The sequence below is a fragment of the Phragmites australis genome, chromosome 12, assembly GCF_958298935.1.
Source record: "Phragmites australis chromosome 12, lpPhrAust1.1, whole genome shotgun sequence".
NCBI lineage: Eukaryota > Viridiplantae > Streptophyta > Magnoliopsida > Poales > Poaceae > Phragmites > Phragmites australis.
The window spans coordinates 1,365,791-1,383,902 of NC_084932.1; the positions used below are offsets into that span (position 1 = coordinate 1,365,791).

The 18,112-nt window shown below is 41.5% G+C and overlaps 3 protein-coding genes and 1 non-coding gene across 4 annotated transcripts; 1 reads left to right on the top strand and 3 right to left on the bottom strand.

Annotated features, from left to right (window-relative positions):
• Positions 1 to 2,027: 2,027 nt before the first annotated feature.
• On the bottom strand, positions 2,028 to 5,996 carry LOC133887349 (UDP-rhamnose/UDP-galactose transporter 4-like). Its single transcript, XM_062327277.1, has 6 exons — positions 5,835 to 5,996; positions 4,872 to 5,077; positions 3,937 to 4,121; positions 3,663 to 3,863; positions 2,968 to 3,129; positions 2,028 to 2,665 (listed from the first exon to the last, which is right to left on the bottom strand). Exons 2-6 carry the CDS (start codon positions 4,999 to 5,001, stop codon positions 2,345 to 2,347), a joined length of 999 nt encoding a protein of 332 aa, XP_062183261.1. The 5' UTR covers positions 5,002 to 5,077; positions 5,835 to 5,996; the 3' UTR covers positions 2,028 to 2,344.
• A 2,052-nt stretch (positions 5,997 to 8,048) lies between these two features.
• TRNAV-CAC (transfer RNA valine (anticodon CAC)) lies at positions 8,049 to 8,122 on the top strand. Its single transcript has one exon. It is a non-coding gene; the product is annotated as a tRNA-Val (tRNA).
• A 1,428-nt stretch (positions 8,123 to 9,550) lies between these two features.
• LOC133886052 (mitochondrial import inner membrane translocase subunit TIM8-like) lies at positions 9,551 to 11,714 on the bottom strand. The gene is made up of 2 exons (XM_062325785.1): positions 11,464 to 11,714; positions 9,551 to 9,937 (listed from the first exon to the last, which is right to left on the bottom strand). The coding sequence occupies exons 1-2, from the start codon at positions 11,509 to 11,511 to the stop codon at positions 9,746 to 9,748; spliced, it is 240 nt and encodes a 79-aa protein (XP_062181769.1). The 5' UTR covers positions 11,512 to 11,714; the 3' UTR covers positions 9,551 to 9,745.
• A 4,561-nt stretch (positions 11,715 to 16,275) lies between these two features.
• On the bottom strand, positions 16,276 to 17,625 carry LOC133887287 (uncharacterized). Its single transcript, XM_062327225.1, has 2 exons — positions 17,289 to 17,625; positions 16,276 to 17,185 (listed from the first exon to the last, which is right to left on the bottom strand). The coding sequence occupies exons 1-2, from the start codon at positions 17,587 to 17,589 to the stop codon at positions 16,407 to 16,409; spliced, it is 1,080 nt and encodes a 359-aa protein (XP_062183209.1). The 5' UTR covers positions 17,590 to 17,625; the 3' UTR covers positions 16,276 to 16,406.
• Positions 17,626 to 18,112: the final 487 nt, after the last annotated feature.

Below are 18,112 nucleotides of genomic sequence, written 5' to 3' on the forward strand. Positions count from 1 at the left end.
ATATGCAGCACTGCTATGAAAGAGCTCGTAGTCCTCTAAGAGTTCTTGAAGAACAATCATGATCGATGGACGTATCATGATGATCACCGTTCATGATGAATGTTAAATGACACTTAAAAAAAATTCAAATATTCAAAGTTAGAAAAGAGAAATAATAACATTACAAAGAATTGAAGAAACAAGAAAGAACATTGATAAAAAAAACTTACCAAGATTTCTTAAAAAAAGTAGGATGACGGTATTGATTTTTTCCGTATTTTTGGTAACAATTTAAACTACTTTTACTAAATTATCATAATTTTTCAAGAACTTTGAGAGAATAATGAAAGTAGAAAATAAGAGAACAAATATTGTTTCAGTGGTATGTACATAATTTTTACATATACTCCATTATATATACAAATATATATATATATATATATATATATATATTATAATTAGCTAAAATTCATGGATTTGTTTGCAATTTTTTTTCATATAGTTTGTATTGGAATATCTTAGAATTAATGTGTGAATATACTTGGAATGATAAAGAAGTATATCATGTGCATTTATGTGGTATATAATAGATGAGAGTATGTAATTTTGAGAGTACGGACTAGTTTTCTGTATATATATATCTTTCCGCCTCTTCAGGAAAATAAATATCTCCTAAAAAGATTTTGAGTTCTGGATGGCTTTTTTCTTTCTCTTCACTCGGACCAATCCACCTAGTCAACTTCTTGCATTTTTTGTAAGTTGTGTATCCAATATATATATATATATATATATATATATATATATATATATATATATATATATATATATATATATATATATATGCTATTCTACATTCTAGATGTAGCATATTATTCTACACTTACTGAATAAAATTTTAGTAGTAAAACACGATTCAGTAGTTACTGATGAAATTTTATTCAGTAGATGTAGAATAATACTCTACATCATATGTGTAAAATAGCACTACCGTATATAGACAAATACTAGTATATACTACTTTATAAGATGTATATACTACTTTTAAAGATATACATACTCCTTTCTTAACACCTATTAGAGAGACTATGTACACCTGTGAGTACAAAAATGCTTCCTATGTCCTGTTTTTTAGAGTCTGCTGAATCGGACACTCACACCCTATCAGACTTCAACACCCACCCCGTGTTTGTGTAACACTAGTTGTTGCTATGCCACGGCTTGAATTTGGTTGTTAAGGGCGTGCAAATAGGTTATCTTTTGCTGTTGTTACCTCTTCTTGGTCAATGAAAGCACAAGTTTCGAAAACTAACCCTATCAGGTGTATTCGCACACATGTAACGCTTCGGCCTTATTCACGGCACGACACACCGAAGTGACGAACATAAGGGGAAGAGGTGTGGGGGGTTGGATGCAGTAAAGTTGGACGGTTAATTGGGTGCCCGCCTGTATATTAGTGAATTCAATCCAAATTAAACGAACAGTGTTGTTTCTGCTTTGTGCCAAAGATAGCTCTCATCAAGCATAACTGAGGGCTGAATTATCAACGTGACACTACACAAACCCTAATCCGTAATCCGTGGTTGGCTATCACTGTCGGTTCAACTAGAATCAGTAATGATACACAAACTCTAATCCGCGGTGATAGCCAAACCGACGGTGATAAGTATCACTGCTGGTTCAGAACTTTAAATGACCAAATAATCATTGATGCCATATGGGCTGATAGTGATTGCCAATGGGCTAGCCTGGGCAGGCCAAAATCAGGTTGAGCCCAAGCCAGTTTCAAGCTTTTAATACAGCTCACGTGAGACGCAAGCACAGTAAAAACTCTCCCAGTTGAAACCACCAAAACTACTGGGCTCACATAATGCAACTTCCAAGGCTATCACAAGCCGAGATGGGTATAGCATTGTATACCCTTGTAGCGAGAGTCACTAGCCGGGACACTCCAGCTAAAGCATATTCAGTCCTTAGTCCGAAACACAACACTGTCAGCAGCATTTTCTAGGATATAAATGATATTCATATCGACGGTTGAATGCCTACAGTTTCAAACTTTGTAACTGCAATTTCAACAACGTCATACAGCCACCAGCAGAAATTCACGCGAAATACAGGATGCTATGTTTTGCATACAATTACACTATATTTGATAAAACTGTCTCGAAGCCTTGTAAAACATCTGTCATTCCCCTCACTACAAATGATTCGGAGAATAAAAAATGAAGTATACCTGTAACTATAACAATGCTGAGTTTCTAGACGGGAAGAGTTCAGCTTCTACGGTAAACATAACGCTTGCGATACTCGCATCACCAGAACTCACAGGAAAAATGCTCGTCTCAGTTGCAGTCAGATAACAAGACTATTTCTCAGCTTCAACCTTTTCTTCTGAATCCCCCTTGTGCTTCTCAGACCTCACCGGCAGGACGCTACGCCGCTCTTTGCCACCTGGTTTAGCTGATGCATTTCCATACCATATCATTCCAAGAACAGCAAGGACCATCCCAAGGACTACCTGAAGATTCAGACCCTCCTTGCCAAAGAAGAGGAACCCAAGGGACAGAACAAGCACGGTCTTCATGTGGCCCAGGACTTGGAATGATACAGCAGAAAACCGCCCAATGCAGATGAATTGGCTCAGATTAACACCAATGGCAATGAAGCATGAAAGTATGAGGAAAAACTGCAGAATTCAGGAAAAGCAATGGTAAGGAAGACATTCAAATCCAAAATTCTAGGATGACAAAAGCTAATAGTTGCTAGAAACATTTCTAACATAACATCCACAAGACCATAATACAAATATTCCTTAAACTTATAAGCCACTGTGCACGTTCCGTATAGTAAAAATCCCAACCTGCTAAATGCTGGCTAATCACAATTCTATCTCCAAGCAAACAGATGGATAAATCATTTTTAGAGAAGTTGCAGCATCGATCACAATATGATCAGAGAGATGAAACATTGTTATGACTGTGCCCTTACCAGAGCAAGCGATGAGAAATTGAAGTGATCCACCCTTTTGCCGGTCAACAAGAAATCAACAAATGGTCCCACTAGAAGGAGGGATCCTGCTTGGGCTGGAGCAGTGTGGCTCAGGAGGTTGAATGAGTTCAGTGAGTACTTCCTTTGGAGAAAATGAACGTACTGCAAAAAGAGCAGAAATTACAAAAGATTCAAAATTCCCCTTTTAGTTGGGTATATATAGGACCAAAGTCCACATGCAGTGCTAATAGAACAGATACTGAAAATGTAGGGCAGCAAGGGCAATCAAATAATGCACTCCACATTTGGAAAATGAAGTGATAACTTCTGTAAAGATTAAGCAGTAATACCATGAGGACATTGTATCAAGTCTTACAGTTCACAAAAATGGCAAATACCAAGTACTGGCATGGTGAGTAGCTATATCCTAATGTCTAAAAAAGGAGCTATATCGTAAAGCAGTGGCAACACCAACAGGTGATTCAGTAACAGCTAATTATTCATAACTTTGCAGAGTGAACGAGCACCACTGCCACTATAGTGCCATATTTAACACTTTGTCCTTTGAAAAGGTTTCAAGTATGCCAAAGAACTTGCAGTTAATTGCAAACAGAAGCACACAATCAGTTACAGCAAGCAATCTTACTGGTGAGCTGACATATAAGAAATCAGCATACAAAAGTGGTTAAACTTACGTATTGTTGCAAAGCTGTGCTCCAAACAGCTATAACTGCCGCTATTAGACCTCTTGCATTCACACTGACATCAGTAACCGTGCAGACTGCAACACCTATAAGCACAACCATTATGCTCAGCTTTGTGTCCCGGGAATAATGTACATGATCAAAGACAACCTCCAGAAGACATGATGCAGGTATCATGCACAGCTTTGCTATCTGAGCAAGGGGAAAAAATGAATTCAGTTGTTAACAATAAGTCACAGAGTTTAGCTACTGAAAATTCACTAACCTGGTAAAAGCCCACAGAGTTCCACATCAAGCTCACATTCATCCCAACAATTGACAAGTTTGAAAATATCACAAATTTAATCAGATCTGTTAGCGGTAAGTGGGAGGGCTGGCTCAGGCCTAACCACCGAAATACGATAGTCATCAAGGTGGTAGTCACAAAATGAAGCCCGGTTAATGTTGTGGCTGCAAAAAGAAAAAAACAATTAATGAAATGGTAGGAGATATACCCAAGTTCCCATCCATGTACAGTTTGTTGAGAAAGTGCAGAAATATGGTAAAATCTGCAACTACCTAACATATAGTAAGAAATTACATAATGTTAGCATGTTTCTATTGCTTCCATTAAGGCTCAACAGACACATTACCAATATATGCTAAGTTTCATGTTAGCAACTAGAAGAGCGTAGGTTTCAGGTTCAGCAGAAACTTCTGATAGTCAAAGCACTTTATAAGTTTGTGTTACAATTATTCTTTGATCATTAACAAAGCAAGTGTGGTGAATATTTGGTATAAATTGGTATTTGCAGTGAAAATTTTATTGACAGAAGAGCATATATCATTCGAAATGAGGTAGGAATCCCTTTCCTTTAAATGAATTTTAGGTAGGAAATTTGCGTTAGCATTGTTAAAACTACTAGAGTCTATAAGATGCCTGTCAGTTCTCGAAATGTGCACTCTCTAAGGAAAATGTATATAAATTCCACAATTAAATAAGAGCCACCATCACTTTGTTCAGAAAAACCCAACAGGATAACACTGATTTGTTGTTCAAAACAGAAAATACGCATACAGTATTCACTTCGAAGTCTGACAAACACATAATAAAATACAGCACAAAATAATACCACTCAATAGCAACAAATACAAGAAATAGAGACCGAAAGTGAGAGTCAGATATCTGATAAAATAATCTTCACTATATCACAGACATACCAAAACTGAATCCATGTGTAGCCATTAAAGCTTTGTTGACCATGATGATTCCAACAGATGTAGTAACATTGAAACTCCATGCTCCGAAATCTAGGGCAGCTTTCTTGTCAGATTTCTTCAAAGAAGTCATCTCTACTTTGATGATTTGGATTCAATGCTTGCTGAACTACAGTCTCCAAGAGACCAATGCTGAATCCAAGCTTGAACTGCAGAAAATGAAGTGATTAATTATAAGTGAGCAAATGCGGCAGAGAATATTGCACCAGATGACTATAAATCGATCAAAGTGTGCTGCGTGCACCAGTGTGAAATGTAACCAGAGCAGTTCACCCAGTAAGCAGAAATATCTGTATTTACAGGTTGTGGGCAGGTTATGCCTGGGCCTGATATTTGCAGCAAAGGTCAAGTGAGTACTGAGTACACAGGGATTCCAAAAACTGGATAAATGATACAATAGTTCTCTGTGTTTTCACTTGCAAAGATGATTCATGATGCAAGCAACTGGGTTGTTGAACTCAAGTATCCACTACCCAGCAACAAGCAAACGAAAGAAGGCAGGGATTCCATACCAGTGAAGAACTCTCTCGTACCTATCTAATCCAGCAATCCTCCATTTGTTTCCCACCCCTTTCGATTCCCAATCGCATCTCTTTCGCGTTCAATTCGAGGAACTACGTAGCCACAGCACGGAATGCGATCTAGCTAAGCTATCCACACCCTCCATAGATCCGAACAGCAAGCGAACACCAGTCCGTGGAACCCCATCAAGACAGGAGCTGCTCCACCTCCATGAACGCAACGCGGCCTCACACCGACAGCCCTCCTCCGAGCCCGTCCCCAGATCGCACTCGTTCAGCATAGCACGCCAAAAAAAAAAAAAAAAACCACCACCACACCACAGATCGCACCGAAAAAAATGACAGAAAAATCGGAGAATCTGTGAAGGGGAAGAAGAGAAACTACATGCGATTGCGGACCTCCTCCGCGCTCGATTGGATCCCTTCCTCCGGTGTGTTTGATCTGAGATTTGGGTGCGCTCTTTTGAAGGGTTGGGAGTGGTGTTCTGTGTGAGCGCTCGCTCGTTTTTTTTTCTTATCCTTTTTTTTGGTTCTATTTTTTGCCACATCACAACTGCCACTATTTATATAGTGTCTTCCCCGGCAGCATTGCCTGCATGACCGTCACATATCCCAATACATATAAAATGGTAGACGAGATCTAATCAAAGTTAATTATATATGAATAAAATGGTAGATGAGATTTAATGGACGTTAATCATATATGTTAAATAATAAATATACAAGATAATTTTTATTTTAATGAGATCTATCACTTCAAGATCCACATTAGAGATAGGTGGTGGTGATCATTCAGACGATGTTGCAGGCGAATGAGTCTAAAGCACTGCTGTATAGATTTTTTTCCCCTTTATGTAGGCCACTCACTTTGTTTTATTTCATTTTACTTTTTTCAATACAATTTACTCGATTAAATCACTATGATTTCCTTCTTATTTATAAAAGGTGACAAGAAAATGCCATGATTTCCTTCTTATTAAAATTTGTTCTTCTAATGGATTTTTTTAACCGAAGGTCTTTTAATGGTAAAGAAAAGTTGAATTCTCTACGACTCCTCGAAATGTCATGCTTACTCATTTTCGCAATAAAATTCATGGGAAGCGTATTGCAATTATTGGATAACAATGACAAAATGGTCATTATTTCGTAGAATCGAGGAATGTTATTAAACTGAAAATGGAAAATGATTGTCATAGCTGCTGATAGCAATTTGGATGACGCATTAGAATGCACGCCAAGGTGTAACCTTTTTAAGATTAGAAGCCATCTCAATCAAATGAACATGGCATCTAAGCTAATGCAATTGAGACCCTACTGCATTTTTCTTATATATGCATTGCATCGAGAGAAACGAAGAGGTGGCTTGTCTATTTATCTAAACGATCGAGTGTCAAGTGAAATGCACTTGCCACCCGTGTTATAGATTACTAGTAATCAAAAGCTTGCATCTTACTAATACACTTTGCGTCAAAAGGTGCATGCTAACTTGTTGACCAAATTTTAGCTTAGAATATTTTAATCCAAGGATTCTTTTTGAAAGATTGATTAATTCCAAGCTGTTTGTGTGAGAGGTAATTCAGCTAGCAAAGGGTTTGATTTGGCATGCCGATGAAGCAACTTAAATCCATGAGCCGAAAGCCCATGTTTCACTTTCACGCAACTTTTTGTTTCCCAAATCAGGCCAACTTAAAATCTCAGAATTCTTGTTTTAAATCAGGCCAACTTAAAAATCTCTTTTCCTTCAAAAAGGCAGAGCTGGGCGATCTAATCTTGTAAGGCCAGAGCAATTTGAATATTCTCCTTAAGTACAAGAGTAATTTGGTTGCCTGTGCTTAAGAGTAATTTGAATATTATTTCAGGCTTTTATGTGCGGCCTTGTAACAATTAACGTTTCCGTGAGAGTCCTTATGGACTTAGACAGCTCAATTGCTAGCTGATATTGACCCATCGTCTAAAATCTAAAATAGAAAACACCTCTCCATAATGGCTTATGAACACCAGAAGATCTGCCTCTGTGGTATAGATTAGATTGATAATGAGCATGGCCAGAATTATAATCTGTCGGTGCATGTTCAATCGATCCTTGTTTACACGTTAACGGCACATGACTCCGGAAGAAACAAAAAAAGAAGAAGGGAGAAGAGTGAAAGCATGGGGCATGTGACAGGATCCAAATCCTTTGACTTGTAATCAAGGTGAAGTCAGAGGGAATAATATTTCAATCTATTTACAACCTAACGACTCACAGCATAGTGAATTTACCATAACTCCATTTCGTGAGAAGCCAGGGGATCCTCGTCCATATATAACCGGCGTTTGTCAGTGCCAAGGACGGAGCCATTGTTGCTCAAGATCGGAGGTCTGCAGTCTTGTGTTCTGTACCCACTCCGTTGCGACAGAGATTTCTGGCAAATACTCCATTGCTAGTGTTGTACATCAAGACATGCTCGTAGATCTCTAGTTTCTCGTAGTTTGTAACAGTGTAGATGGTTCGGATCACAATTCTTACAGATTGCGAATCCATTCGTACATCTGCATGCTGTTCGTTCAAAATGTAATGGTGTTAAGTGGTTGTCTTTAATTAGTTCAATGTCAGATTGTCAGGGTGGTGTAGTTGGTTATCACGCTAGTCTCACACACTAGAGGTCCCCAGTCCGAACCTGGGCTCAGACAAATGGTTTTTGTACTTCTTTTTTCAGAAAATTTTGTGGCTTCCATAGTACCAAATGCAGCAGAGTTATTAACACTGTCATTCTTGTGTCCCATCTGCAAGTAGTACTCGCAGGAAGATTGTTATCAGCAGATATTTACATGTGGCATACTGGTATTCCTAAGTCTGGAAGCGTGTTGTTGAATAAGTGTCGAATATTATATAAGTTAGGGTATGTATTAGATTTGAAGCTGTAATTAATGGTATGAATAGAGTTGGTGTTAGACTCTTATAATCCAGTCTTTTCATAAATATGAGATGTTCGATGTTAGTATGGCAATATAACGACAGGCTTGTAAGGGGGCGGCGGCGGTTCTATCAGAATTTTGGGGTAGCAGCGGTTCTATTGGGATCTCGGAAGGATCGGTATTGTAACCATAGGGAGGAGCACCTATAATTATGCCTCAATATGTAGGTTTCGACTGAACCTTATTAATAAATATTATGTTTCTGGTGTCGTATATGATTTCATGTGTATCATCTCAGTATATCAATCCACACTTCTGCATGCTAATTTCCTAACAAAGCGCATAAAACCCTTTAGTTTTCACGATCGACATAAGTAATTGAAGTGGCTTGATCCTTTCTCATCATCGACATCGTTAACAAGGCGCACAGGTCGTCTGGTCGTGGTTCTCAATCTTCAAGCAGTATAACCTTATCTCTTGTGGAAGGATTTGCTTTCCATTTGTCAGTCATCTTCCAAACTGAAACCCCAACAGGCTCCCTTCTCATCTTGTACTTGATAACACTAAAACCATTCTTTGCTTTGTCTATCCAAGTATCTTCGATGCAAAAGAGGAGCCCATCAGAAATGTAAATTTTACCGGAGTTACAGAATGGGTCCTGTGCGCTGCGCACAACCCTGATCAGGTTTTTTCTTTTTCGTGCTGTTCGTGAGAGCGAGGTTACCCCTTTCAAGCTTCTGGTCACGCTTCTCCTTGTGCCGACTATTGCCTCCAGTCATCATTCTCATAACCACCAGACGAGATAATGCTAACGGCCATAGTCTCATCTTTTCCAACATGCTCAGCAGAAATGTAATCGACACCAGCCATGGCAGGTGCATGTAAGCCTTGAGATTTCGTGCCGCTGGAGTTAATTGGAAACGACTGAAAACAGTGTAATGGTCGATGGTTGCTACGATGAAACAGCAGTGTCAACAACAAACAGCAGTAGCAGCCTTTATCCCAAATAAGTTAAGGTAGGCTAGAGATGAAACACACAAGATCCAACTAAAAAGATGAATAAAACAGCAGTGTAGAATGTAAAATCTGTGAATCCTATTGCATCAGCAGCTGAAACTCATTTCAATTCAACAACGCCTCTGCCACACATTTTTTCTTAGCCTCTGCTTCTCTCAGCTTATTTCCAGGTCAAACTTTGAAGAATACTAGAACATTGAACATAGCATTTCAATAACCAAGCCATATGGATATGGGCATGTCTTTCCATCATCTCACCAACGATAGTATACCAGCAAAGGATAACAAAACTCGTGCTGCAGCAGAAGAAAGGTACTAATTTTGGGTTGCATAAACTCCAGAGGGTACTACACTTTTAGATGCAGAGAGACCTATGTGGTTTTATCTACTGCTGCTGGTCAATTTTTGCATGGTCAGCATCTTCAGTTCGGCGAAGCGTTTTGCACAGTTGGAAAGGCATGAGGTTTCACTCTTGCTGAAGCTGCTTCCGATGCTCCCGGTGATGCATTTGTCCCAGCAAACGTCGGTCAGCTTTGCCACGAGCTCGTTTGCCAGTGCCTTCGTTCTCTCCTCCTGCATCAAAAGAAAAAAAAAAGTAATTGATTTCTGTTGAAGCAACAATCATCATGCTATTTCAGTCACACAGGTGTTTCCCAGAAAATAAACAGAATGCATGAATCTTAAGTATAAATGCTGCAAAAAGATACACGAGTCGAGAGACACTGCTTAATCCTCCGGTATCCAGATAAGAAAACAAATGGAGGCACGGAACGAAAGTGAACAATCAATTTCTGTCCATTTAATATAAAAATCCATGATGATGGTTGCTGAAGCATACTACTAGATGTAAAGCAGCAATGCCTGTTGCAATTATTCACTTCAAATTCGACCATGCCACCCTCAGGTTGGACTGCCTAACTGCCAAGTGCAAATTTTGATGCTTTTTCTTGTGCATGTTTATACCAGAAAAAGGAACCTCATACTGCCAATGTCCCCCTTGTATCGGATTATGTAGATGCATACACGGTAAGTTTGATACTACTTTAAACCAAGCAACTTCTATGCACATGCTCCCCATGGTAAGATATATACATCACAGATATTGACTACAAATCATTCATCTCATCAATGAAATAATGTGCAGCAACATTATTTAGATCCAGGACAGACGTGCATTTCTGTTAAATCCACAGGAATGTAACAAGTCGGCTCCCTTGCATAGATCAGAGACGCACTTGGTGATCCAGGATTGCTTTAATTCAAGCAACTAGAAAAATTAAACTGTCTCCCTGGTACCACGAGGTCAAACTCATATTAGAGGTCCAAGAGACCAATTTATTATTATATGGGTCCATGAGGCTAATTTTAACTTCCATTTGAAACAACCATGGTCATAAGTACAGGTTACGACAAAACCATTCCGGAAGTCCCCTTAGTCTAGGTGATAGAAACATGGAAAGTTGTGGTATTTCTTCTTTAGCAAAAACATCATGAGTAGCTAGTGCCATTTAGGCTACGCCAGAGCTCAGAGAGCAGGGACATGGTTCAGTCTAGGGTGAGGGCGATGACTAAATAGTTAAGGAATCGGTAAAAGTCAGAAGGTTCTACACCCGTGTCAGATTCCAAGTTGTATTTCGCGTATCCAAATTTTCTTTGTTGAATCGAACACCCGAATCCAAGTCGGATTCCAACACCTATATCCTTGTTCAGATAACACTGCTCTAAACCCAAACCGAAGGGCACTCTCGATCTTAGTCTCAGCTGAAGAGATTCACCAGCTCTCTATGTTCAAGAATCCTAGCACACTGACGAATAATGCTAACTAATGAAGAAAAACAATAAACGCGGATTCCGGGTGGAAATTAATGGTTGGGACATTACATACAATTACACCTAAGCCCAAATTTCTAAGCTTTTCGACGCTAGGTGCCGAGGGCATCGAGCAGTATCGTCGATTAGACGAGAAAAAGCCACGGCAAAATAAAAAGCGCGAAACAAAAGAAAAGCCCTGCGGCTAGGGACATGGCTAGCAGCAGCAGATCGACAGCCGGGTAGCAAGAAAAGGTGAGTGGATCATCGTTATCCGTATGAGCAGGTACCTCTATGAGCGCCTTCAGCCGCGGGTTGTTGAGGGCCGAAGCATCCATAGCTCTTCCCTCTCGAGCTCTGCTCTCGACTCTGCCGCTGCCGCTGCCTGCCTGCCTGCCCTCTCTTCTACCCTTTTCTGTCCTTGGCAAGGAAGAAGAAGGGATGGCGCCGGCCGCCGCAAGGGAAGGATGGATTTTGAGGAGTGCCGTGGGGTGGGTGGAAGAAGCTCTTTCTTTGGGCCGGTTTAGGATCTGTTTGTAATGAGGGCTGAAATCTGGCCCGCTTGATAATCTGTTTGGGTAAATAAGTTTTGGAAAGTCGAAAATGAAAATCAAGTTGGAACTATTTGATTTCGAAAACAGAGCCATCATAAGGAAGGAGGACGCGGATCCTTTAATATCGCGCGCTATCGCTGATGCATGAGATCGAACCTACATATTAACGATGAAGTCACCGTGACGTTGACATCAAAAGATCCAGATCTGAAAAAGAATAGATCTCGAGAAGAAGTGATATGAGGTGAGGTGGGGTGGGGGTAGAAAAGGCTCTTTTTTTGGGCTGGTTTTGTTTAGCAAACATGTTAGTATTCAAATCAAAATGTCGAAACACAGAACCATAGTGTCAAATGTTTGACTTAGCACAAGCATTTATAATTATATAAGTTAATATATTCATACAAGCCCACTGGCATATATGAGTTACAATACAAATATATTAATGCTCATAACGTCGTAAATTCAATATAGAATTTTAGGTTTCATAACATCGTAAATACAAATATATTAATAAGGTCTCGTAACATCGTAAATGTCCGAGATCACTGGACTTTAGGTCTGCATCTCGACATTGCATCAAGGCTTGAGCACAAGCAGGTTGTTTCTTTTCTGCTGAGCATATATACTTGATGTGCCAACGTCTGAATTTTTAGTTTTGTTCTTAAACTTTAGGCGTGCTATTGTTATTCTTTTTTTCTATTTACAAAATTCGAGGTGTTTTATTCCATCGTCAAGGATCGAATGATCTAAGAGAGGGTGAATTATTCTACAAAAAACTAGAATAAATAGTAGCATTAGCCTAGATAAAAAGAAATCCGATTACACAAATAAGTTAGGAGAAATCAACTAAACAAGCAAGTAAAGACATTAAGAAAATACATAATTGAAAACTTGCAAGTATGTAAATACTCAAATTAAATTATAGAATAGTAAAGAAATGGACAAGAGAACATTGGATTTTTTTTCCCCCGTTGTATCAAGAAGTTGGTACTCCTCCTAGTCCTCGTTGGAGCATCCACAAATGATATTGCTCCCTCTTTAGTTACCAAGACTCAAGTGCTCACTTATGATTGTCACTTCTCTATCTCTGAATTAGTGGGCATCAAATTAAGTACATAGCTCTTCCCAGGGCTCTCACAATAACTTCAGGATCTCACCAAGACACCACCAATCAACAAAGACCTGCTAGATGTTATCAACCACCAAAAGTAACAAGTTAATAGCTTCACTTGATCAAGATCAAACCTAGACTACGGCTATATACATATTTGCTACTCTTCAAACACTAATGATATTCTTAATCTTTAATTAAGGACTTATAAATCAACTCAAGTGCTCTATCTTACTTCTTGATGACACACACAGTGTATGAATTCTTCTGGGACACGAGAGAGATAAATAAAACCAAATAAAGGGGTATTTATAGGCTAAAGATCCAAATTAGTCGTTACCTAACCATCCACCTTTTCTGTTAACACTGGATGATCCGGTGAGTATCTACTTACTCACACCGGACAATCCGGTGACTCACTATGTCAAACTAATACTCTTAACCTCTGTTAATAGTACGGTCAAAAAACTAAAGAAAAATAACCTATACTGCTCTAAGTGTCATTTATCTCTTTTGTGATATTTAGAAACTAGAAAATCCTTAATCTTGATGCACAAGTCATTTGATCATCCACATAATCGTTTTAAGGACCAAGAATACCCACTTATCATTGTAAACTGAATTTTTTATTCTCTTCAAAACAAATTGTTAGTCACAATAATACGATTGTCATTAATCACCGAAATACTTACCACTTACCTAGAGGTCTAAATTGTACGATATATTTTAAATTAGGGAATATAAATCAGGCTATGAAAAACGTAAGAAGAAGAAGAAGAAAAAAAAGACTCCAAGCGCTAGCTTAGACTCAAAAGGTTGTTCTTGATAGATTTCTTGTAAATCAATATCAAATTACTTGGAATGACGGCGATAGAACTCGAGATGTTCTTTTGTTGCGAAATATGTTCCAGAGAAGATTAATTACAAACATATAACTGGATATTCCATTTCAAAGAATACTAGATGGATTGTATCGGCTTAGTGTTTATTAAACACTACCTTTTCTCTTTTAGCATGAATGCCTAATGTAATTCTTAGTACTGTAAGAAAAAATTATGTTGCCGGTATATAACGAAATAAAAAATATTTTGATTGTTGATATTTCTCAAATGTAGGGCAAAATTTTGCGTTTAGCACCAGGGACAAATTCAAATTCTCGGATACGGCCTTGAGGCTACCAAGGAGCCTGGGAGGGAGCTCAACGTACACGTGTTTGTTTGGGCTTCTGGAGCTGCTGATAGCTAGACATCATATGCATCGATCGGTCCGACACTAGAAACAACTAGGATACAGATTTATCTCCAGTGCACTGACGAGTGAAATGCATGTAGAAGGTAAAGGTAGCACGGCATCACGGTATTGTTGGAGATTTTGAAAACAGTTCTGATGTCTTGCATTGGTTCCTATTGCGGCGCTGCATGGACGGGCAAAATCAGAAATCTAGAGGAAAAGGCTAGCAAGACCGGCGCAATATCTCCACACCATGGATGCACCATTGTGCCAAACACGGCGAGATCGATTTTGCTTGGTGCTGTCAAATTCGCGGCGTTCTGACTGCGACCCATATGCACGCAAGAGTTTATATAAATGGAGGCTGGATGCTCCGCTCCAGCGGCCGGTGTGCGGCGCCGGCCGTGCCCGGTGATGACCTGTGGACCATGCATCACACGGCGGCGCGTGCGAGCGCGAAGCAAGCACGAACGGACTTGGAGCGTGCTGCACATGCCTGAGCGCCTGACGGTGGCGCCGCCGGCGCCAAGTCGCGCCTGACTCCATGCCGTTGCAATCCATTCCATTCACGTCCGCCGCTCAACGTATTCCTTTTTTTTTTCTCGATCAAATTACGACTATAAAATCTGGAAAAAAATTTACAGAGATGGGTGATAGTATGGAGAAGAATTGTATAAAATTTCGTACACAAATTCAAGCTGTGCAAGGAGAACTGAAAAAGAGAGTGAAATCGGGGTGGTCGGTATTTCAAATACCGTCCACCCCAGAGCCTGCATGTCGCTTTGTTTCCGGACCAAATCGCGACGACAAAATCTGAGAAAAATCACAGATATGGGTGATACGATGGAGAAGCACCGTATAAAGTTTCAAACTCAAATTCTATCTGCGTTGGGAGAACTAAAAATGAATTTCGGACTTGGGGTGGTCGGTTGAATTTCGGACTTGGGGTGGTCGGTGTTTTAAATACCGACCACCCCTGAACTCGTTTTTCACTTCGTTCCCCCAACCAAATCGTTAATATAGAATCTGAGAAAAATCAAAGAGGTGGCTGATACAATCTGGAAATAACTTGCAAAGTTTCATACTCAAACACGAGCTGTGGAGGGGGAGCTAAAAAGGAGAAAATCTGGACAGATGGTGGAGTACTGATGATGCTCGATCGGAGTTTCAGTCTTTCAGATAGCGACCACCATGTACACTTCTTTTATGTTCAGTCATTTGAGGAAAAAGATAAGGCACTAGCTCCTCTATTTGTGATGCAGTTAGAGGGTCTGTGATTTGGCATGTTGGCTTCTTGTTCACAAGCCATTGGGGCAACGGAATTATCTTTTCAAAGTTAGAATGGTTACAAAGTTGAAGCATTCTCAGTCGGTGATATCTGTTCTGCTCTTTCCATCCATCGCCCGTTCCTGCAGTCTCATTCTCACATGCTCCCTTTTATCATAACTGGACAGAATGGGAGTTGTTGTCGGACGCGACCTGCAACATGTTCTTGTTTTGTAACTCGAATGCGGCCGGACAACCAAAAGCTAGCGGCCGCACTTGCTCATGTTCAGTTCAGCTGTTGCTTGTCACCTTGCACTGTTAAATAGTAGTACTTGCTTGTACAATTTATACATACTTAAACATTCATTTGTACACTGCTTACAAGTGAACTAATTATCAATCGAATATCCAATGAATAGCCTCTTCCATCTACACTACTTACAAGTGAAATAATTATGAACCCTTTCTCACAATTGGAGTGCTTTGATGGTTTTACTAACCGTGACGCCCGCGAGCTGTATAGCCAGTGGTTGATCCCCAACAATCCCTATCTGAACCTGTTTCTTTTCTTTCGTGTTAAAAATTTTGAATCGAAAATTTTCAAGTTGAACTTCTTTTAGCTGGGTGAACATATTGAATCTGAGTTTACGACAATTTTATGTTCTTAGTTTTGACTGTTTTTTCCTTGGATTGAAGAAGAGAAATGGAGTGGGGGAGGGAGTCAGGGGAAGAAGAAGAAGTGGGTGCTTCGCCCGTCAGGTATTTACCTGGCCGGTAATCACGTACTGTATTACTCTTCTCCGTGCTTAGAGCAGCCAACTCGGCCGTTACTTACGCAAAACCGATTTTACTTTCTGCATTTAAGCATGCATATCGAGTGAAACAAAATAATTTTTTAGGCAGCTGAATTTAGCAAACCCGATATATATAAAGGACAACAATTTGTGACAAGTTTATTGCTGGTACTTGGAGACCATGCATGCAGGCATGGCTACAGTACAAGTCACATATGGTAACACCATGGATTGCTCAACGTAATTTAATTTTGGGCACATATATAAGTAGACGTGTCTTACTTCTTGCACACCACCCCATGGCCACTCATGGCGCCACTGGCGCAGGTGACACCAGCAAGCTCTGACATCACCGCAGCACCGTCGTCGTGACGATCGGATCCAAAGCGCGAGACGGCACAGTCGGCGGCGAACAGGCTGGACGTGGTGAAGTCGCTCTCCCCTCCCATGGTCGGCATGGAGGCCCTGACGTCGAACTGGTTCACGTAGTCCGAGCGGTACGTCTGGCCGACCACGCCGTGCACGTCGCTGGTGAGCGTGTCGAGCTTGAAGGCCAGGTCAAGGTGCGCAAGGCAGTCATCCGCCGTCACGCCGTACCGGTGCACCCTCGACTCCTCCTCGGTGATCGGCACGGCATTCGCCCTGATCTTGAACTTGCCGTCGAGCACGACCAGCACGCCGTTCGCCGCCTTCGTGCGGGTTATGGACAGGGCCGGCACGGCGCTGGACGTCCACGTCGTGTCCACCGCCTCCTCCGGAAGGTGCACGGGCTCCCCGTCCAGGGTGAGCTCCATGCGGTCAACGTCATCGTCCCATGTGGCGGTCTTCATGGCGCCGACGTAGAGCCGGTGGCCGTCGAAAAGCACGGCGATGGCCTGGATCCACGTGAAGTCCCGGGACATGCCATCACCGCGCTTACCGATGAAATGGGCGTTGATGTGGAGGTCACGGTCGGAGAGGACGCAGAAGTCGGCGTCCCTGCGGCCGTGGAAGTAGAAGGCGTTGCCGTCGCCGCCGATGAAGCGCGGGTCGCCGCAGGCTCCCGGCACGCTGCACACTGAGATCGATCGACGCGTCACATCACAACCAATACATTGGCATGATCAAGGTACGTACGGCGATTAAGATGGAGCAAGCGACGGGCCGACGAGAGTCCTCACCGCAGACGGGTTTGCAGGAGTTGCAGTCGACGTAGCAGGACTGAGGGCAGGTGGCGGGGCACTCCATCGGCCTTCCGGAACAGTAAGGGTAGGCCTTGCGGTCCTGGCACTTGACCTTCATCGGCTTCGGCTTCGGCTTCGGCTTCGGCTTCGGCTTCTCCTTCTCCTGCTTTGGTGGTTTCGTGTCTTTCGGCCCCTGGGCCTTGGGTGGCCTGTCAGAAGGCTGCGCGGCGGCCGCGACGGCGAGCAGGAGGACGACGGCCGCGAAGGCCAGGGGAAGCAGCGCTCGCAGCCTGGCCATTTGGACTGCACGTTGTAACGGGTTGTTGTGCAGTGGTGTTGTATGAATGACATGATCCCATGCAACATTGCTAGGAAATTTATAGGCGATCGAGCTGCTGCTATCTGGCGAGCTTCTACCCTTCAATATGGGATCTTGCCAACCTTCCCTGGTACATGCCTAGCTTGTAGCGCCGCCAACAATATACCTTTGCGTGCATTGATCCATGCGTAACTTTATACCGCCTAATCACCTGCATGCATGCATGCATGCTCGTTCGTAGCACTGGCCTTTCCAGTTGTTTCAAGATTCCTTCGTCGTCGCAGGTTTCCAGGGCCAGCTCGTGAGATGCTTAATTATGTCACGCTTCCTAAATTTTATAGGAGCGGCGATCACGCCACGACGGCCGGTGAGATTTAAGATTTAGGATAACATTTTTGGGTTGTTGGTGTGCTTCTCGGGTTTAGAGAGATATTCAGGGAAGTGGCAAACCTAACAGATGAGATGGGCGTGGGGACGAGGCCTGTCACCCGCGGGCGGTGGA